This window comes from Balaenoptera ricei, chromosome 10 (assembly GCF_028023285.1).
Source record: "Balaenoptera ricei isolate mBalRic1 chromosome 10, mBalRic1.hap2, whole genome shotgun sequence".
Taxonomy (NCBI): domain Eukaryota; kingdom Metazoa; phylum Chordata; class Mammalia; order Artiodactyla; family Balaenopteridae; genus Balaenoptera; species Balaenoptera ricei.
Window position 1 is genome coordinate 100789994 of NC_082648.1, and position 21758 is coordinate 100811751.

General features: G+C 59.5%; 1 protein-coding gene across 1 annotated transcript in view; it reads right to left on the reverse strand.

The window, feature by feature from the left end:
* The window catches only part of SCUBE1 (signal peptide, CUB domain and EGF like domain containing 1), a 134925-nt gene that overhangs the window by 61013 nt on the left and 52154 nt on the right, over positions 1–21758 (reverse strand). Inside the window, exon 5 of the mRNA XM_059934890.1 lies at positions 2817–2942. Coding sequence (XP_059790873.1) covers positions 2817–2942 — 126 coding nt within the window. The remainder of the gene's footprint in view (positions 1–2816; positions 2943–21758) is intronic.

Below are 21758 nucleotides of genomic sequence, written 5' to 3' on the forward strand. Positions count from 1 at the left end.
GAGTCCCCTGTGGTCCCGCTCGTTCACAGCAGCTGCCTGGGCCAGGCCTCAGCCCCCGACCCAACTCCAGATCTAGAATTTCCTGGGCCTCAAGTGAGCTCAAGGGCTAGAGGGAAGTCTCAGAGCTAACTTTACGCTAATCCACATTAACCGCACAGAAGAAACCAAAGCCGACGGGGTGGACAGCCAGGGGTGCCGTCCCTCGCAGGAGGGCTGCAGGGCGGTAGTCGCCCACTCCTGGGCTCCAGGACGGGTGCTGGACTCTCCACACACCTTGGCAACACCCAGCCACTGAGCAGACAGGGTGGGACTCCATCTGCTTTACCAAAAGTTCGGCGCGCGGGCTTAGCTCTTCTCTGCCCGGGTGGGGTGGGGGAGTCTTGGCCGTGCACGGAGCCCTCCTTATCCCTGACCTCTCAGACCAGGTTGGTCCCTCAGGAGATGCTCTCTGAGCAAACCGTCCCCTTGTAGCAGTTGTAGCACTCGCCCCACACGGAACTATAGGATTAGACAGCCAGTCAGTCAGTCCCAGCCACTTCCTGGGGCCCACAGCTCTCTCCCTCCGGCACCTAGCTCAGGGCTTGGCCAGGGCGGGCGTCAGCCAGTCTTGCTGACTGAAGGAACGTGCTTTCCTCCTGGCCGAGCCTGTCACCAAGCCTGCCCACGCCACATATGCTGGTCCTTGGCCTTTGCGCTGAGGAAGCTCAGATTACCCCACGGGGAGGACTGGGAAGCTGGAGTTATTCCTTCTCTGTTCTGAAGGTTGCCAGGTGGCAGGAGGTTTCTCTGCAGCTAAAGGGATCCATCTGGTGTAGAGGACAGGAGGCCCTGAGTTAGAGCCGGGCATTTCCCCATCAACAGTGTCCCTGATTGGCCCTCCCCTTGGTGACAGCGTACGTGTTGATCACTGCGATCCCGCAGGAACGACTAGAAGAGGAAGCTGGTCCACATCTGGGACCAACCTGGGCAGGAGGAAGTGTCTTCACCTTGGGGAACGGACAAATCAGGAGTGGGGGCTGGAGCACGAGCTCCCGTGGTGACAGGGACTATGTCTGAGGCATGTGGGTCCCCGAGATCTCGATGACTGTTTGAGGAGAGCGGAGGACAACTGAGAGAATCACGATGACTAAGGATGACGGGCTGGCAAAGGCCAGCTGTCTTCTCCACAGAATGAAGGATGGAAAGAAAGGCCATTTTCTTTAGGAGAGCTGGTCAGCGTCTGTCTCCTGGCTCAGTGGCCGGCCTGGGAGTTGGACTCAGACTCCTTCATACCATTTTTCTGCAGCAGAAAGTGGGCCTGGCATGAAGCGCTTGTCTCTGGCCAGAGACGGGCAGCACTCACACCAGCCTCCCTCCACTCTTTGCAGACACGCGGCAAACATCACATCAATGTGGGCATCCTGGTTGCCTGGCGAGCGGAGGCCCCGTCCCGCCACCCCCCACGCAGTGTTGGGAGGACGCAGTGTGTCCGGCGAGCGGAGGCCCCGTCCCGCCACCCCCCACGCAGTGTTGGGTGGACGCAGTGCGTCCGGCGAGCGGAGGCCCCGTCCCGCCACCCCCCACGCAGTGTTGGGAGGACGCAGTGCGTCCGGCGAGCGGAGGCCCCGTCCCGCCACCCCCCACGCAGTGTTGGGAGGACGCAGTGCGTCCGGCGAGCGGAGGCCCCGTCCCGCCACCCCCCACGCAGTGTTGGGAGGACGCAGTGCGTCCGGCGAGCGGAGGCCCCGTCCTGCCACCCCCCACGCAGTGTTGGGAGGACGCAGTGTGTCCGCAGCTGTGGAGGACTCAGCGTGCTCATCCGCCGTCTCACTTCGTTTGCTGGCTCCCACTCCTACTGGGGAGTGCTGGGTGACCACAGTAAGAGGCTGGATTACGCCTGCGTCCTGCAGGCTGACCTCCGAGCTCGTCCTGAAATGGCACCTTTGAGTAGAGGCACCATTCAATCCAGATTTCCCAGGGTATCATCATTTATAGGGGGCCTTTCAGGGCTAGGCTGTGAGCTCTGGTCTTTGATCCTGGAAATAAGCTCAGCACAGCCTGTGCTAGGACCCCCCCCAGAACCAAGCTCCTTGCCTTTTTTTTTTTAAATAAATTTTTTTTAAAAAATAAATTTTTATTTATTTTTTGGCTGCATTGGGTTTTCGTTGCTGCGTGCGGGCTTTTTCTAGTTGCAGTGAGTGGGGTCTACTCTTCGTTGCGGTGCGTGGGCTTCTCATTGCGGTGGCCTCTCCTGTTGCAGAGCACGGGCTCTAGAGCGCAGGCTCAGTAGTTGTGGCGCACGGGCTTAGTTGCTCCGCGGCATGTGGGATCTTCCCTGACCAGGGCTTGAACCCGTGTCCCCTGCATTGGCAGGCGGATTTTCAACCACTGCGCCACCAGGGAAGTCCCCTCCTTGCCTTCTTTATACCATTCTGTTACCAAGGGCTGCCCTGGCCCACTGAGAACCCACAGTCCCTCCGTTCCTGCTGGAGAGCTCGAGCACAGGACCAATGGGTCTCTCGGGTCGGGGGCAGGGGGGAAGGAAGGGGTTACGATGAGCACCGGCAGGGCTGTCACACAGGGCCCTGCATAAGATCCAGCCCAGATCTGGGGCTGTGTCAGTGGTACTATGCCAGGGAATCCCCGAGCCTGGGGCTTACGGCCCCTGTTCCTCATGCCTCCCAGGCCCCTTTGGGGGGGGGCCCTGCCCTTCTCTCCCCCTCCCAGGGGACTGAGTGCCCTTCTCAGGCAACGTCCAGCAGACTGGACAGACCCCCCACAAAGCAACGGCAGGAGGCGCGTGGGGATGTCTGACCCCGTTGCCTCCATCTACCTACGTGTGCAGTCCTTCTGGTTGTGGGCAAGGTCAAAGCCGGGCCTGCAGTCACAAGCAACCCCACCTTTGGGCGTCTCCCGGCAGATGTGGGCACAGCCATGGTCTTTGTTCATGCAGTTCATACCCTCTGGGAAGAGACAGACAAGAGAGGGGTTGGGGACCAGGGAGAGAAAAAATTTCAGGCTTAGAAGAGATAACCGGCGAAATGTCACAAGCAAACGTAGTGTTCTTGGGCTGCTGTTGGCACGTGCAAGGCATGCACATGGGGGGTGCACCTAGTCATCCAGATGGTGATTCCCTAGGGGGAAACTGAGGACACGGTGCCCAGGTCTAGAGCCAGGCCTTGTTCGGAGGGCCGTCAATGAGCTCGCAGGACCCACGGAGGAAACACTCCTGACCTGGGTCAGATTACAGGGCATGGGCCACAGAATGCTTCCCAGGTCAGGGGTTTAGATGGTTTCCCCACGAAAGCAGATGTGGGTGGCATTTAAAACGATGGTGGTGCGCAGCACTTTTCAGTTTGTACGGGGACGCCACAAGCCCCCGTGGGGCAGGTGGAGACCTGCCTTTCAGGCTGGGCACACAGAGGAGTACTGACGGGTCATGGTGCCGACACGCCCCGGCCGGCCTCCAGCCGTCGCACCCCGAGGCGCCGGCAGCCCGCTCAGCCCCCTCTCACTGCACTTCTGCACAAGTCAGACGCTGCCGTGCTGGCCCGCTGGACCCCGGGGCAGCAGAGGCTCGTCCTCACCAGCCCCACGGCTGTGTCCTGAACTAAACACCCCTCCGCCACACACACAATCCCCCAGCTTCCAGAGGGGGTCTCCACGTGTACCTGGTCATTGCAGTGCTCCCCAGGACCCACGGAACCCCCAGCCTCAGTGCAGAGCCCTGCAGGCCCGCGAGCCCCGAGCAGGCGTCCCTCCGCCCTCCGAGCTGATTCCGGGTCCAGGCCACACACGTCACTGTGTTCCTAATCTCAGCCTGAGATTCCCGCTGGTTGGCAGATGTTCCTCTTTAAAGCAAAAATGTTTGCAAACCTCAGGCACCTTTTCCTCCGAGGCCTCAACTTAAAAGGGCAGTTAGCAATGGACTCCCCTGCTGGCTGGGAAACTTCAGAAACGGGAGGCTGCCGCAGGGGCTCAGGGCCGGGCCACCCCACTGCCCGCTCCGGCACCCCCAGGCTCTGGCTGCAGCGGGCTTTTTCACCTGGAGGCTTGCCCGCATTGGCCCTGTCCGGCAGCCCCTGCAGCTCGTCCTCTGGCCGATCCGGAAGCCCCGCCCCCCCCCCCCCCCCCCCCCCCCCCCCGCCAGCCAGGTTCCCTGTCTTCTCCCCTCCCAGAGGCCTCGCTGAGTGCACGGCTGGGCTGCCCACGGGCTTTGAGGGCAGGGACTATGGACCATCCACCTCCGGAGGCCTGGCCTCTACTCACCACCCACCCGGTCAGCGCCGGCCAAGCATCTCGCCAAAATGCACTCTGAGGGCCCTGGTGTGATCAGGGAGAACAAGGGTTCCCTGGGGTGGGCCGTTTGGCCCCTCTTCTGAGTCACCCATAGTTTCTGGGAAATCCCCTCCACCCCAGAATTCTTGATCCCCCCCTCCCTGTCTGCCTGGAGCGGCTTGGAACCCCCTTCAGTTGACCCCGGTGGATGTTTATCTTCCTGGTGCTTTGTGAGGAGTTTCCAGAATTTATGAGGTCAGGGGTCAAGTGAGAGGTTAGAGGTCACAAGTCCATCAAGAGGCTAAGTGCAGATGAAAGGAAGAGCTGCTGTCCGCCAACACCGCCCTGAGACCTCCTTCCCCAGGTGACTCACTGGCCTCCTGTTAGGGGTGAGGACTAGCTCAGTCTTGACCTCGGCCACTTTAAGCCTGGGCGTGGGGCAACTGAGAATTGACAGATGTTTTAAAACACAAACACCCTGGCAGCTACCATAAAGGCTGAAAAAAGTCTGAAGTTGAAGAAAACAAAAAAAAGTCAAAATGAATGAAGCATGCATTTTGCTCAGCACACTGACCTCTGGTTTCAGCTGATTTTATTACTCTCATTATTCCTTCACCTTGATGTTCTCACTTATGCAAATCAGATTGTCAAACTGGAGCCCAAAGAGCTGGTGTTTCTGTGTTATGGCTATAAATATTTACTAGAGATTAAATGGGGGAAATTTATCTCTATTAGTTTATTTAAAAACGGAAATTTAAACTTTATTACACATTAACATTAGTACATCTTTTGTTAAAAACGGTATTTTCTAAAACAAGGAGAGCTGGCTGACAGGAGGGGTCCTTGCAGAGGAGAAGGGGGGATGGGTGTGATTCTCGACCGTACTGTCTGGAGCCCGGGCCCCTGGTTCTCCAGGCATTTGTCACCCTTGCCTGCTCTAGCGGGGAGTCTCCGCCGGCTGGGCCTGCCGCACACTGGGCGCTCTCGGGGCCAGTCAGCTACTGCTGCCGCCCCAAAAGGCGTGTGCATTGTAGCGCCCGTGCCACTACGTCCCTCCCTCCTCCGGGAAGCCCTCCTTGGCCCTCAGGCCAGTCAAGGGCCTTTTGGACACCCACGTCCTCTTGGCTGGGGGGTGGCCGTGTGGCTCCCCTCTGCTCTCTGGGTGACTCAGGCTGAGCTCCGGGCCTCCTCAGTGACCTCACCGTCCAGGGCAGGTCTTGCCCAGGCGGGGGATGCTCCGAGTGCCCACAGCGAAGGGAGGGGAGGTGGAATAGCCTCGGGTCGGGGCCTCACAGCTGGCAGCGGCAGCCACCCACAGCCAGGCTCACGTACGGCTGGAGAGCTCCTGCCCAGCCCGAGCGCTTCTGGAGGCTCCTGACATGGTGGTCGTGAGAGCATTGCCATCACATTTAAGAATGACCCTAGCAACCACTCCAAACAAGGCTACAACCGCCTAGCTAGGGGCCGGGGGCACGGCTTCCTCTGTGTGGGTGACTCAGCCCCTTGCCCAGCTGTGGACACGGGAACTGCGTGACCTTTCCCTCCACTCTGGGGCGGCGCTGGCTTCCGCGGGCCACGAGAAGCTCGACATCATGGCTGGCAGGACCACAGATGGTCAGGGCTGGACGGCTCCTGGCCATCATCTTCCAAATGGGGACAATGAGGCCTCGAGGCAGGGGTGACTGTCCCAGATCATATGGCAGGCCTGGAACCCAGGCCGCCGGGCTCCCAGCCACGGCTCTCCTGGTCTGGGGGTCACTGGGCTACCCTTGTGGGACTCAGATGACTGACAGGCAGCATGCATTTTCTGGGGTGAACAGAACTGGGAACCCGGCACAGAGCTGGTCTAATAAATGGCACCTGTTACTATTCGTCGTCCTCAGAATTAAGAGCCTATGAGAATTCAAGGCAAATTCAGACCCTGTGAAGCTCTCCGGGCAGCCCCTCAACGAAGCACAGAACCCCTCGCTGCTCTTTGACCTTCACCCGGCTGCCGCTGAGCACGAGGGCGGAGCCTCAGCTCACCTGCAGAACCACCATGAAGCCTCGTCTCTCCTGCTTGTGTCGCCTCTCTAGCCTTTCCGAGCAGCGTGACGTTCCTCCAGCAGCCGTGCTTTATGACAGCTGGGGTCCCGACCTCTCACCTGCTTGTCCTCTGCGTCCCCACTCCCCCTCTGCAGCCACCACCGGCCTTCCCACTGGGCTGGAGGTATAGCAGCGCGGCCTCGGGCAGGCCTGGCCCACGCCCTCTGCAGCGGCTCCGTGAAAGGTGACGGGCTCTATGAGCAAGGTCACTCTGGCGGCGTCCTAAGCAAGGGGAGTGCCAAAGGGCTGGCCTATGAGACCCACGCCTCAGGGCAGCACCGAGCTGAGTGGCTCCCCTTGGCGGCTCACTGATGCCTTCCTTCACTCTCCGGGCGCGGCTCAAGCTCTGTCCCGCAGACCGCGGGTCCTGGCTTTGTCTCTTCCTTCTAGCTGGCACGACGCTGAGGGCCGGCTCTGCACTTCGCCCGTGCCTGTCCCCCTGCAGCCGTCCCGCCCACCAGCCAGCGAGCTCCGAGAGGCCGTGTCTCGTCCCTGCTGTGTCCCGCGCCCAGAACCCTGGCTGCTCACGGCAGATGCTCAGGAGATCTTACTGGGGAGCGGATGCGAAGGCGCCAGAGGGAGAGTCCGGCCCCCAGGCCGGCAGGCCAGCCTGGCCACGTGCTCACACCATCAAAATCCTCTGGGGAAGGCTGAGCCTCGGGCAGGAGGGGCCGGGGCCAGGGCTCGCCTGCTCGTACCTGAGCCTCTGGTCAGATACCTTCTTCCCTTTTCTTAGCTGACAAATGGGTTTGTCAGAACGTGTACCTCCGAGGGTTGCCGTGAGGCTCAAATGAGAAGACTATGAAATGTGTGTGGCACAGAGCGGGTTGCTAGGAAAGTAGGGCTGTTCCTAAAGCTTTTCTACACTGCTCCTGCTTCATTCTGCCTTGTGTAAAATGCGAGTAGCTGCTGAGTTGCTCTCTCCTGCCAACCGTGGGTAATTTGAGGGGAGACCTGACCTTTATTCTTTTCTGTGTCCCAAGTACCCAGCACGGGGCCTGCCCAGAGTTAGGGATCAGCAAACAGTAACTGAAAGAAAGCAAAGAAGAATGGGGGTGAGAAAGAGAGAGAAGGGAGGAAGAAGAGAGAAAGAGGGAGGGAGGAAGAGGAGAGAGAAATGAAGCCTTTCTTACCTCAGAGCAGATTAAACCCATTGCCTATTATTTAGGGGACAAGGCGAGAGGCATAGAGAATTTGCAAAGCACTATTGTGGCATTCGCTGCTCTGTATTCTATGAAACACAGCATCTCAGGTCGCCTGATGTAGAGAATTCACAACACACGTTAAAGGCTCTGAGAAGCCCTGCAGGCACTCGTGGATAGCCCCCTCCCCCTCACTTAACACAGTATCCCGGGGAGCTCTGCCCAAGTCCCTCTGGGAGGCTCTGGGTTACAGGCTTAGAGAGCCCAGGGTGGCCCACTTCAGCCCCTCACCTTACAGATGAAGTCACGGTGGCAGAGGGACTGCAGAGGTGCAGGTCGGGGCAGGGAACACGTGGGGCCTGGCATGGCTTCCTCTGTGCCTCAGAGCCTCAGGGACAGAGCGGATGGCTCTCCCTTCTTGTCCGCCCAGGAAGGCGGTCCTGAGCACTGCGAGCTAACAGGGGTAGTACTGGGAGGGCTACTGCTGAGGGCCACGGGGCCAAGTGGAAGTTTGGATGTGAAAGGCAAACCCCGGGGCATGCAAGGTGCGTGTTACCAAGCACTTCTGCTCCAGGAGAATGGTCCTGGGCTCCACACTGGGAGGGACTTCAGGTCCCCCACCCTGCTGCAGCCCCATCCCAGCTCCTCTGAGGCAGCCCGGCCCATTCCCGCCAGCTCTGGCTGGCACACTGTCTCCACAGGCTTCTCCAGAACAAGGGCGGAGCCCAGAACTGGGCACAGAGCAGGCTTCTGCAAGCCTGCGGAACCGGAGGGCCCCGTCTCACTCTGTCCTCCTGTGGCCCCCTGCTCTGTACCGTGTCTACCCTTGGGAGCTGGACCACAAGAGAGCTGCCCCGGGGCCAGGTGCAGCCACTCCCGCGGCCTCACTCCCCATCTTGACACCATGCAGTGCTGAGTCCAGCAGAAAGCCCTGTTCATCTCCCCTCCTCGAGGGGAAGTGAGATATAATTTCAGAGTTGTTCCCAGAAATCCTGGTCTTCAGGGGCCTGGTGTCAGTCAGGCCAGGCTGCCCGCCAGGTCGAATCTAATTTGATCCAATCCATCCAAATCCAATTACGTTCTGCAAACTTGGACCGAGTGTCTCCTTGGTGCCCAGGATGGGGCGGGGAGCAATGAGGACACAGAAGCTTTGCTGACACATCGCCAGGTCCATATTCAGACTCTGACGCTTGCTGCATGACCCTGGGCAATCACTTCACTTCTCTGAACCTTAGTTTTCACCTGTGAAAAGTGACTAGTTGTCGGACCTGCCTCCCAGGCACTCACTCAAGGTGCAGGCCCCTCCTCTGCGCCAGTGAGGCTGGCTAAGGGTGCAGGTAAGGACCTGAGGGACTTTATCCTGGGCAGGGGGAGCCATTGAAAGGTTGTAAACTGGGCAGCGATGCACTTTGTGTTAGAAAGATCTCTGGATGTTGCATGGAGGTGACCTGCTGGGGCAAGAGTGCAGGCCAGAAGCGGGTGGGAGGCAACTGTTATCACCCTGAAAGGGACAAAGGAGCCTGCAGGAATGGCAGCGTGTGTGGGGACAGGGACGAAGGCTGGATTTGAGACACACTTCAGAGCCCCTTTCTCTCAGTTTCCCAGAAGACATGATGTAGGGACTCGGGCTCTGACTGTACTTCCATTTAATGTAACCCTCACCGTAATCCTGAGAAGTGGGTATGGCCGTGCCCATTTTACAAACAAGCTCATGAGAGGCTGGATCAGGGTTGGGGAAAGACGTGCCAGGGCCACACCAAGCACGAGAACTCCGGGCTGCACCTTCCTCTCCCAAGCGCCCCGAGCTTCCTTCTGACGGGCCCCTGCCCAGGTTCTTGCACTCTTTAGGCCCGGTGACAGGCCCCCGCAGCCCTTTCCCACCAGGGCCTATTTTCCCAAAGGCCTCCTATCATTTTTTGATGCTCTACAAGAGTGTGCACAGAGGTAAACGATGGCGGACTCTGCCTGCCCCAAACCAGTGCGTACATCGCGTCTTCCGTAGAGCAAAGTTCACGGATGCATCTAAAGCAGGGCAGTGGGGCTGGGGGCCAATCTGTTTGTACTTAGGGGCCAGCCTTTCTCGTAGCCCCCCGGCCCAGAATAACAAAGCTGGAATGTGTGCCTCTCAGGGGTCATTGCTATGGCGACTTCATCAATAACATCATTTTCCGCATCCCTGTCCCTTAAACACGCAGGAAGGGAAGGCAAGCTGGGAACGGCAGAGCAGGGAGAAGAGAACAATTACCTTGTTACGTCCTCCCCCAACTCGGGAGGAAGGGATTTTCCTCCCCTTCCACCTCATCAGTAGAAAATTACGGAGCCCAGGAAGAGGCTGGAGCCTTGCGGGGGTGGGGGGGTGACAGGAAGAGGCTGCTGCCTTCCCCAGCCCAGACTCGGCAAGCTGGCCAAGCCAGGCAGGGAGAAACAAATATGGGCTCCCACATGCTTCGAATGGGGGCGCTGAAGGGAACGCTAGCAAGGTCCCGCCGTGGGGGGAAAGGCACAGGGGCGGCAGCAAGGATGGGACCGTGGGAGAGGTGACGAGGACAGCAGCTGTGCCCGTCCGCCCAGAGCCGCCTGTGTGCCAGGCTGCGCCACACGCTGTACGTGTTATCTCACGAATTCTCCCCACCACCTCAGCAGGGCGCTTCTGTCCAGTACTGGCCCGCTTAACGGATGAGAACACTGAAGCACCGAGAGGTTAATAACTGAGGTGAGGGGGCTGGATCTAGGGGCAGCCCTGAAGCAAGACAGAGTGGGGGCAGCTCTGGGCTGCAAAACAGGAAACTGAAACTCGCTGCAGGCGGATGACGACCGACCGACCGACCGTAGCTACCATCATTGAGTGCCTTTTGTGCCCTAAGCACTTTACGTGAATAATCACCTTTAAGTCTCAGGACCATTTTTCAAAGTAGATGCTATTATCCCCACTGTGTAAGTGAGGAGAGTAGGACCCAAGAAAGGCTTGGTAACTTGCCCAGAGGACACGGATGAGACAGGCATACCGTGTTTCACTTCAGAACCTGCGCTCCCAGTGGACTTCCTGGAGGCAGTGGAGCATTCACGGCCAGGGGAGGGGCAGGGAAACCCGGGCTGTCCCCTTCTCTTCCTTACCTTTCCCCAGGGTGTGAAGCACGGAAACGACCCAGCCCCGGCCCTCCCTGGCTATGTCCACTTTTCCACATTCTGTCTCTCCAAGCCCATATCAAATGCCAGCTTCTCCAGGACGCCTGATTTTTCACCCCAAACCTCCCCCGAGTCGGGAGTGACAACTCCATGGTCCTCAGACCCCCTGCCTGAGCTGGCTGCGGGCTGGGAGCACACCTCGTTCCCACCTGATCCGCAGGGCCCAACCCCAGGCCCGGCACAGAGGCAGACGTGAGAACACAGGCCCTTACCATATCACTCTGCAAGGTAAGTAGTTTTGTCATCATTTTACAGAACCATTCAGAGAGATGGAGCAATTTGCCCTTGGTCACTTGGGTAGGATGTGGTAGAGCTGAAACTTGAACCCTGTTCTGTTTGACTTGAAGACCTGCCCTTCTCCAGCTGCAGAAGGAACTTTATAGAGCATAAACCTGACTGTATCTTCCCATTGCTAAAAACCCTTCAATGCTCCCACCCCAGCCAGGGCCCAGGAAAGTTCTCAGCATGGCACTCTAGGTCCTCCCCATCCTCTGCTTGCCGTGGCTCTAGGGAACAGGGACACTTGGCTGTCGGCCAGCAATTTGAGATTCTGCTTGGGTGTCACCTTTTCTAGGAAGCCCTCCTTGTTTCCACCCTCCCCTCAAGTCCCTAGGATGGATTAGGGGCCCGGCCTGGGCCTCCACAGCCCTCTGGACTCCCCTCTCTCATAACACCCACCACACGAACTATAACTTCTGGGTTTGCTGGGTTCCCCCCACCAGACTGGGGGGGGTCCTTGAGAGGCAGGGCCCAAGCCCGAGTCACCCCTTTGCCCTCCCCCCACCCCCCGGCCACTGCACAGTGCCCATTTCAGGCCTGAGAAATGTTCGCTAAACCCTGCTACACTGACGAGGGGCCTGGGCTCAGCCGCTCTGGGCTTTGGACTTTGCATCAGAACAGCGGCCAATACTCGGGCAACAGGACGTGTCTGTCTGCAGGCCCAGGCTTGGCTGCTGCCTTCAGGGCAGTGCTGGCCCCAAGCCTGTGCCGCCTGCCCGCCCGCCCGCCGGTCCGGCTCCACCTCGATCCCCTAATTACACTCCAACAGCATCTGTGCCTGGATGGTGCTCGGAGAGCCTCTCATTATGGGGCCTGGGTTTAGCAGAATGCAGGGCTCTGTCTCCCACCCTGTGCCCCTGAAATTACATCCTTCCGGGCAATTCCAGGCCTGGCCGGGGCGTCAGCAGCCAGCTGCCCCAGACTAGACCCCCAGCTGACCACGAGCCCAGCCCACCCCAGGCTGCATCCCTAGGGGTGGCCCCACCTGGGAGATAGGAGTAAGTCTGTGGGCTTCCACTTGCCCAGAGCGCCTCAATGCCAGGCCCCACGCCAGGCTCTTTGCACACTTCCCTAACTGACTGTCTCCACGATGCTGAGTGCCAGGTACCGTCAGCAGGCCCAGCAGACAGGCGACGATGCTGAGGCTCGGAGAGGGCTCCCCCGCCTTGTGCGGTGCAGCAGGGACCCGACCCCTGGCCAGGTGCTCACGCCACACCCCACCAGCCCTGTGCTCACTTGGCTGCCTCGGCGGCCCTCGAGGGGACTCTGCTCTGCTCTTCCTCCAGCGCCTCATTGCTTCCATCAGCCCGATCCTTTCCTCGCTGGTCCCCACTGCCCACTCCCCGGCACACAGACCCTTGGGCCGTCCCACCACCTCCACCCCTGCCTTCAGGCTGGATGCCCCCTGCCAGGGCCCCGGGGGGACTGGCCCTTGTCAGTGTGCACCTTGCCTTCCCCGCAGCACCTGCTGCCCAGCTGGTGCAGCCTCGGCAGTCCAGCCCTTGTGTGATTTGACCCCCAACGCCCTCCGTGTTTATCTGCTCACCTGCCTACGTGCTTTCCTTCCACAAGTATTTAGGTAGGGTCTCCCGGACACCAGGCCCTTCCTTCTGCGGGACCAGCCCGCTTCTTGTCTGTGCCTTTCATCCTGCTCTGCTCTCCCAGTGGCTGGACCACAGTTGAGCCCGTCGTAGGTGTGCAACCGACACCCACAGCGTGGCTGGCCCCGAAGCGCCTGCGCACTTACAGACAAAGGCCCGTCTCTGAAACCAAGCCATCCTGCTTTGAGTTTACATACAAGCAAACAGCCAGAATGGACTGGTTTTCTGGAAAGCAAGAATTGGAAGGGACCTTAAAGAGCATCTGGATGAAGCCCCTCCTTTTCCACCGAGGAGGCTGAAGCCCACCGGACACGACTTGCCCTGGGCCGTGCAGCAGTTAGCACGGCGTCCACACGTAACCTCCTGACTCCCAATCCCCTTGGCTCCCCATGCCTTGACCCTCAAGTTCAGTGTTCCTTTTTTTTTTTTTTTTTAAATTTGTTTGGCTGCACTGGGATCTTTAGTTGCGGCACGCGGGATCTTTAGCTGCGGCATGCAAATTCTTAGGTGCAGCATTTGGGATCTAGTTCCCTGACCAGGGATCGAACCCGGGCCCCCTGCATTGGGAGCACAGAGTCTCAGCCACTGGACCGCCAGGGAAGTCCACGTTCAGTGTTCCTTCCATCACATCAGGAGGTGGCTCACGAGGCACTGCTGGTTCAGGGCTGTCACCAGCCTTTAGGCTCACTCTTTCCCTCACTCACTCATTCTACACCTTTGCTGAGCACCACCTGTGTGCAGGCCCTGTGCTGAGGCCGCCAGCAGAGCCAGCCAGGAGGCACACACGTCACAGGGGCATTTTCAGCTAAGACCAAGTCCTTTGCCACAGCTGCTCACTGAGTGGGCAGATTCTGTGTACGTGGGCAGGTGGACAGATGGACGGATGGCCAGCTGAGACTGTGGCTGGCTCCTGGAGTGCCAGATGAGAGCAGCGGGGCAGGGCTGGCCTGCTCGGAGAGCAGGGATGGACCCCAGCCTCCCGTTAGCCCCTCACCTCCGGTGCCTTGACCAGTGCTGGCACCGGGAGCCCCTGGGAAGCCTCCTCTGTGAGATGGGAGGGGGCCTGTCTGGTGGCTGTGAGGACCACGCGGCAGTGCGTGCAGACACACGTGGACACACGTTTGCAGAGCTGCAGGTGCCACAGGAAGGTCGGCGTCGCTGAGGTGGGGCGGGCCTAGTTTTTACCAGATCTACCTCCCATGCCTATGCCAGCCCTTTCTAAGGTATGTGGCCTGGAACTCGCTTGGTTTCCTCCTCTGTGAAGTGGAGAAGGAAGATCATTAAAGGGCCCTAAAGAGGTGATGGCTCCAGCTCAGGGTCCCTGCCCACCCCCTCAAGGAGCAGGTGGTGCTCAGTAAAGGCTGCCCTGCCCACCCCCTACCCCGGCCCCGTGTGGCCAGCTCTGCAGTGCCTGTCCCTTCTGAGTTGCCCCTCACCCTGGACCCCTGCGCCCTCCATCCCCTCCCAGGGCTAACCGGCCTTCCTCTTCCCGTGCCCTGCAGTTCCCTGGCTGATCACTAGGCGTCACCACGAGCACATCCAAGCCTCTCTGAGGCCCAGGTGGCTGGGACCACAGGCCTGTGAGACTCGCCTCCTGGGTTTTCACTCTGCTTGGGCTCCAGAGGCTAGAGGTGCCCCCTTCCTTCCCCAGGGCTGCCAGACACAGCAAATAAAAACATAGGATGCCTGGTTAAGTCCAGATCTCAGATAAACAAGTATTTCCTGAGTATAAGCATATCCACGTGTTGCATGGATCATATTTACACCAAAAAAAGGATTCATTATTTATGTGAAATCCAAATTTCAATGGGTGTCCTGTATTTTATCTGGCAACCTTATCCCTCGCTCCACGGGGACCCTAAAGGGAGCCATGGGGGGACGGTCAGCTCACACAGGCCCCAGGCCATGGCCTGGCTGTGACCAGGGAGCAAGTCTGTTTCTCCCCCCTGACAGGTGACCAGACGAACGTAGCCCAGGTGCAGGAAGGGCCAACGTGGCGGCTGAGCGAGTGCTCCCCCAGCAGCTCTGGGGGCCCTGGAAGAGAAGCTATAAGAACGCTGGGGGATGTGCCAGCAGGAGATTCCCTAAGGACACAAGCAGCTCCCAGGCACCTCAGCCGGTGCCTCACCTCCACTGCCCGCCACGTGCTGGGCTTTGGAGTTGCCAACACCTGGGCTCTGGGCTGGCTCGTCCCAAACCAGCTGTGCCCGCCGTCTCTGGCTGCACCTCCGTTCCCTCCCCTGCACAACAGGCTGGCAGCTGTTACTTCCCAGGGTCCTTTGAGGATTAAAGGGCGCCAAGGACTTGGTACACAGTAGGAACTCAACAAATGTTGAGTACCTTGCCCTTTCCCCAGGGATCGTATCAAGGGCACGAACAACCACCTTTGGCAACTTACGCTGATTCCCACCATTTATTCTAACTTGAACAGACTGCCGAATGGTCACTTCACTTGGTAAACAGATACATGGGCACACACTGGGTCAGCCACTGTGTGGGCCTGGGGGACAAGGGGGCAAGTTTGGGGCAGCAGGGAGGATCAGTGCTCCAGGAGAGGAATCAGCTCATGCAGAGAGGCTGACGTGCTTGCCTCGAAGTCAGAGACGGCTTCACAAGAGGTGAAGCGAGATGGGTTTTGAAGGATGATGAAGAGTTCTCCAGGAAGTGAGGGGGATGGGGAATGGCACTTGAGGCAGAGGAAATAGCACACAGCAAGCAAGGCCCATGACTGGTAAAGGGCTGCCCGGTCACGGGGAGAACAGAAGGCAGGTGGGGGATGGGCGAGGGGCTGCGCTCTGGAAGGCCTTGGAAGACCTTGGAAGGCGGTGAAGGCCAAGCTCCTGGTGCGGGAGAGACAAGGGTTTGTTGTGGCAACTTCATGACACGCACGGCAGGGAGAGGAGGCACAGGAAGGTCCTCAGTGGGGAATGACATGGCCAGAGGGTCACGCAGAACAGTGGCTCCCACTGCTGTCAGAAGGCGGATGGGACAGGGAGACCGGGGAAACAGTTAACTGAGCGAAGGGTGAAGCCTGGCCCCGGGAGGAGGGTGGAGAGGCAGGGCCCCGGGGCTGCAAGGGGCTCCAGGCAGTGGGCAACCCCTGCTCCCACCCCTCTATCCATTTGTTCATTCAGTATCGTTGGTCTCAGGAGTTGGTAAGATGTGGGTTCAAATCTTGACTATGCTACTTACTCACTACGGACAAATCTCTTGGCTTCTCAATCTCCATTTTCTCACCAGCAGAATGGGATAATACAGCTACACAGCATATCTGGTCACTCCCGTCACAGTCTGGGCACAGTGCTTGGCACATAGTGATGCCCAGTGACAGCTGACAGTTTTACCAATTTCAGGTCCAGGCACTCTGCTAGGGGACAGAGTATACACATATTCTCTCATTTTGGTCCTCATAAAAATTTCTATAATGAACACTAATGTTTGTCCCATTGCGCAGATGAGAAACTGAGGCCCCAGGACGTGCAGCCGAGAAGGGAGCCAGGGCCAGGGCCAGCTACCCCTGCATTGTCCACATTAGGAGGCCGAGGTCTTGCAGCGTGGAGGAAAGCCCACCACCAACGCCACTAAGTACTGGGGTCCCTGCAGGGCTGGCTGGAGGCCAGGCCAGGAGAAGGGCGTGAAGCTGGGCACACCAGCCAAAGGAGTTGTTTATGGGATGGGAGGCTCGTAAAAAATAATGGGCTGGATTTATCGTCCCCGCCTCAAGGGCCGTTCTGGACTGCAAAGGGCCGGGACAGGCCTTCTCCGGCAGCACCATAAATCTGCCCACTAAATGCGAGAGCTGTTTATTCTCCCGCCCACCTGGTCTGTAGGCCGGGGCCGGGGGAAGAACCTGCCCCACGCTCCGCCCCAAGGAGCAGACAGAGGGGCAGCCCTGAGGCTGGGGTGGGGGACTCTCTGGCATGGCCACTATTTCCCCTCTTTTAAAACAGAAAATTCCCAGCCACACACACCCACGGGGAACCTAGCACCCACAGCTGATGACAGAAAGCCCTGGAACAGGGCAGGGGGTGTCCCTGGTCCTGTAGGAAGCACGCTGGGGTCTCTCAGGTCAAGGCCTGGCCCAGACCCCATCATGTGGGAATCACGCCCCGGGAAGCAACGGGAGCCGGCCAGCCAGGCACAGTGATGGGACGCTAAGCTGACGTTCAGCGGGGGCGGCTCGGGCGAGGCTGTGAGCCTCTTTCCACAGGCATTTGAGTCCGGAGATGGGGGTGGAGCAGGAGAAGAAAACCTAACTTTGGCGTCAGAACGCTGGCCTCCCATCCCGAGTGCTGCCTCGCGCTGTGGCCCAGCTGGGGTTCCCTCCCGCGGCGGGGTGACAGCGCTCACCCGAGGCGCTTCCTGGGGGAAGCGCTTCCCGGGGTAGCTGAGAGCATCACAGCACCGTGTGATGTGTAAGAGCACCGCGAGCTGAGCTGCGGCGGGGGCGCCAGGCCGGGCGAGGACCCCTGCTGGCTGGGACGGGAGGAGGGGCGGGAGCAGCCGGACAGGAGACAAAGTCCAGAGGAGGGTCAAGGACCGGCCTGGAGGAGCGCGAGGGGGGTGCCCAGGACGGGGGCCGGGCCGAGGCGGAGAGGGCGGCCATCTCTCCTGAGAACCACGGGCCCTCTGCCCTGACCCGTCCCCAGGGACCCGCGCCCGAAAACTGCCCGGGGACCTCTGCCGAGGGGTCCCCCGCCGGTCCTGCGGGGGTGTGGGCTTTGCGCAGTGGGCTCGGGGCAAGGCTCCCGGCGGCGGCTGACCCGGAGCGGCTGAGGGCGCAGGGCCTGTGCTCCACTTCAGGGTCTGAGTGCGGCTGGAAGGAGTGCTCTCCTCCAAGGGCCACGGGGGAGCCCAGCCCCCTTCCCCAGCCTGGCCACGGGGCGGTGAAGGGCAGTACAGGAGGCAGAGCACGGATGGCCCCATGCCCCCTGCGGGGAGCTCAGAAAACTCCCGAGCCCCTGCCCCCCCGATCAAGCCCGGTTCCTGAGCTCACACCCACCATCCCGGCCACCTGCTCGGGTCCCAGGCCGAGTGGGCGAGAGAGCGTGGGCGCCCGCACTGTGCATGAGTTGCCCCGGGCACCTGCGGTCAAGACGCCGAGCCGGAGGCTGAGCAGGACCCGGGCTTCAGCCTCATGAGAAGTAGAGACTGGCTGGTCCTGCTGTGGGCCCCAGGCTCCCCTCCAGGGTTCCGGACTCTAAAAAGAACAAGGCCCCACGTGGTCCAGAGCCACTGGACCCTCCTTCAAACCGCCACTGAAGTACTCCGCACCTACGTGACGCGGGGGCCGGGCCTCTCTGCAGAAGGGCCTGCCTGCCCTGCCGCTCACCTTCTGCTCCGCCACCCTCCTGCCCACCTACGCTGCCCCCGGTGAGGTCCAGACCCTGATGGCCACCTCCCAGAAAAGTGCTTCATCTCCCTTTCCAGCCCGCAGCGGGTAGCGATCTTCCCCAAACGTGGATCATACGCCCACCCCTGGGGCTGATGGGGGCCCCGTCACTGTCACAGCAAAGTTCAAACTCCTGCCAAACACGGTCTCCTGACCCTCTCACTCTGGCAGCTTTGGGTCTGGTTTCAGGCTCTAGGACCCACTCTCTCCAACGGGCAAAGAGGGCTGCAGGGACACTGACTCCTCCGGCTACCAGAATAAAGTTGGAACCTTAGACGGCAGAGAAGCCCTGGCCAGAGGCGAGAGGCCAGGCCGGCCTGCATGAAGGGCCCAGGCAGTGAAGTGCAGCTGGATGACCTCAGGGTGAAAAGACAGGAAGGGCGCCGGGGGTGGAGCGGCAGGAGACCCAGAATCTATACGTGACCCCGTGAGAAAAGCATCAGGTACAGGGAAGGGGCTCATATCCGAGTCCCCCTTCCTCTCCACTGAGGCTGCATGGCTTACAGAAATGACCTGAGGTCAGGACCAGCGCTGGCACCCAGCCCACCAGGCTCTGCCACAGAATCGCCTCCTCAGTCAGACAGCGCTGGAGGGTGACAAGTGTCTGAGGGCCCTCCCTGCTCAGACACCAACCATCCCAGAACTCAGGCCCAGAGAGGGCTGTGACTGCACGTCTGCCTAGGGTCTCTGCCTCTCCATCTTCAGAGCCCTGCTCCAAGTTGTTTTTCAATGTCAGCTGCCTCCATTACTTTCAACCCAGGTCTGGACCCAGGTGGCCCCGCCAGCTTCTCGCCCTCTCCTTCCCATCACTGCCGCACAATCCCCCAAAAGCCCCCGGCCATGCCGCCCACTCTCCACTCTTGAGCTCCTTCACAGGCCACCCGCCCTCAGGGGCTTCTTCTTCGATCCCTCTCCACCTCCCCCAGGCTCCCAGCCCTCAGGCAGAACTAAGTTCCCTGTGACCTTAACAGGCTGCTGGCTGAGCCCCTCAGCACTGTGGCCCAGGGCCCGAACTGACCACCCAGTACGTGATGCCACGCCACGCCACGCCACGCCACGCCACGCCACACCCTGGGTACAGATTTGCACATCACAGCCCCAATCCAGGTTGACCAGCACACTGGGTGAGGAAGTCCCTCTTCTCTTTAGGACCCAGTTTCCATGCCTGACCAAAGAAGGGGTGAACCACGGGATAGCTGTAGTCTCTTTAAACACTGGCAGGCAGCCACAGAAGCTGGTCATGATTTGAACCCAGACCGCCTACGTGCCAGTCCTGGTACGACTCCTAGGATCCACGTGACCCCGGGCGCATTACCTGCCTCTGTTATTTGCCATCTGCACATGGGAGTAATAGTACCTACCCCGTAGGGCTCAAGGGGTTATGAATGAGGTAATTTTAGGGTGACGATATGCCTTGGTTTGCTTGGGACAGTCCCAGTTTATACCTGCTGCCCCGTCACAATTAATAGCGCCTCCTCTCACTCTCAAAAGTGTACTGGTTTGAACATTAACTTATATAGCCCCCCGGTTAAGACAGGCAAAGTGCTCATAATGTGCCTGGACGAGTATTTAGCTATTCCATTATTATTAAAATGCTAATTCTTGGCTGCTGAGGCGGTTACACAGATCCACATGTAATAAAGTGGCCGAGAACCACACGCGCACACCGTACTAACGCCAACTTCCTGGACTCGATCCTGTTCTCTAGTGATGTAAGACATGACCGTTGGGGGGAACTGAGTGAAGGGTATGTGGGATCTTGCCTTACTATTTTTGCATTTCCTTATGACTCTACAATTACTTCAAAATAAAAAGTTTCAAAAACCCTATTGTTTGGTCTCTAGCTACAGCTGAGTACAAACTTACAGATAAAATGAACAGATCCTAAAAATACTTCACGCAGGGGTCTAATAAACAAAAGGATGAACTCTAAGAGAGGTCCCAGAGTATACCTGCAAACTCGGAACTAGGTGAAAACGGCTCCTGTGAGCAAACAGCTGTGGCAGAGCCCAAGCCCCTTCCTGAGAAGCCAGGAGCCCTCAGGCTCCCACAGTCTCCGCCTCTGCGCGTGGACCCCGGGCTGCTGGCTTCACATCAAGACCCCCTACAGACAGGGGTGCGGAACGGCAGACAACAGCAGTATCAGAAGAGTTACTTCCAGCCCAGAAGCTGGGCCATTCAGCACGGCGACAGACGTTAACAAGCATTTTCTGGCCTTCAGAGGAGTGGCTGTCTCAGTCACTGAGCTCGTAACAAAAATTGTGAACTGTAGGGAAAAGGGGCCGGGCCAACTTAGGCTGTTCCTCTGAAGAGAGAAGGGATTGGGTGAACCACCTCGGGAAATCTCCACTACGAGATGTTTTTGAACTCCTGGCGCTTAAAGAGGCACACTTGGTACCTGGGACGCTCACACTTGAGGAGCATCTCTGCTTCTCGCAGGCCTCACCCCGCCTGGGCCGGCCGCATGGAGCGGGTGCAAGCCTCATCGGAACCCTCCACACAGGCTGCCCAGGCTCAGAGCCCAGCCCGCCAGAGCAGGGGCCCTGCCGTGCCACTGGCTGCATCCTCGGGCAAGTCTCCGATCCTCTCCGCGCCTCGGTTTCTCAGTCTGTAAGGATGCAACATGCTAGTGCATGAAAAGCACTCATCACAGGGCCTGGCAAGCGGTAAGCCCCCAGGACATGCAGCTCTCACCATCACCATCATCATTTAATGCAGAAGAAGCCGAGCTTTCCTATTCCTGGCCCCCACCTCTGATTTCGGCTGGAGCCAGTATTACCCTTGATGCCAAATCTTGAGCTGTGTGAAAACGCGGCCCTGAGCGTCACCAGGAATGCCGGTGGCGGGCGGGCAGTGCAGTTTCCTACCCATATTTATATGTGCATTTAAACAGGCTCAGAAGGATATTAAACAGAACATTAAACGCACTCAGGTAAACCCGTGACGCCCCTGCTGAGAGAATGCCAGCGTGGCCTCCGCTCTGCACGGGCCTCAGCCTTGCGGGGACACGGATGATCAGCTGCCCTGTGGCCCAGTGCCTCCAGCACGGGAAAGGAGGCAGCACAGCAGGGCTTCGGCGTGCAGGCAACTGTGCAATGGCCTCTCAGAGCCTCTGGGCCCCTACCACTTGGTCCAGAGCCTGGGCAGACCACACTAGCGCCCACTAGCACGTGCTGACCAGGAACCTACCTGCACAACCCGAGGGTGTGGAGCGTCCGGGCCCGGGGAGCCGCCAAGAACTGAGCGTCACTCTCCTTCCTCCCTCAGGCCTTTGCCGTGGGCCCCATGTCAGCACAGGACACAGAGAGGTGGGGAACACGGCCCCCACCCACAGGGAGTTCCCAGGCTGCAGGGACGCAGGCAGCAGGCAGCAAACTGCCTTGGGTGGCCAGCAACGGCGGGGGTGGGAGACAGGAGCCCCTGAGCATAGGCGAGGCAGGGGCTGACAGGGCTCCCTGGGCCGGCTCAGGACAGGCTGTGCGGTGCTGGGCGCTCCCACCAGGGCTGAGCGGGGCACCAGGCAGTCGACAGGGTGGGGCGGGGCACCCCGGGCCCGGGGAGCACCGGAAACAGACAGAGGCCCGGTGTCCTCTTCATGTCTTGGTTCCCGACTGCCCGTGCCTAGCAGGGGCCTGGCACACTGCTCAGACCTCCACAGGGAGGACGGGGCTGGGCAATCCTGGAGGGCAGGGGCTGGTCTGACCTCTGCAGCCCTAGGCGGGTCAGGCAGCGAGCGAGCTAGTGCTGGATGAACGGCTGTCTTGATGGGCATGTCCTGCCCTGAGCACAGACAAACCCAGGTGCGAGGGCCACCGG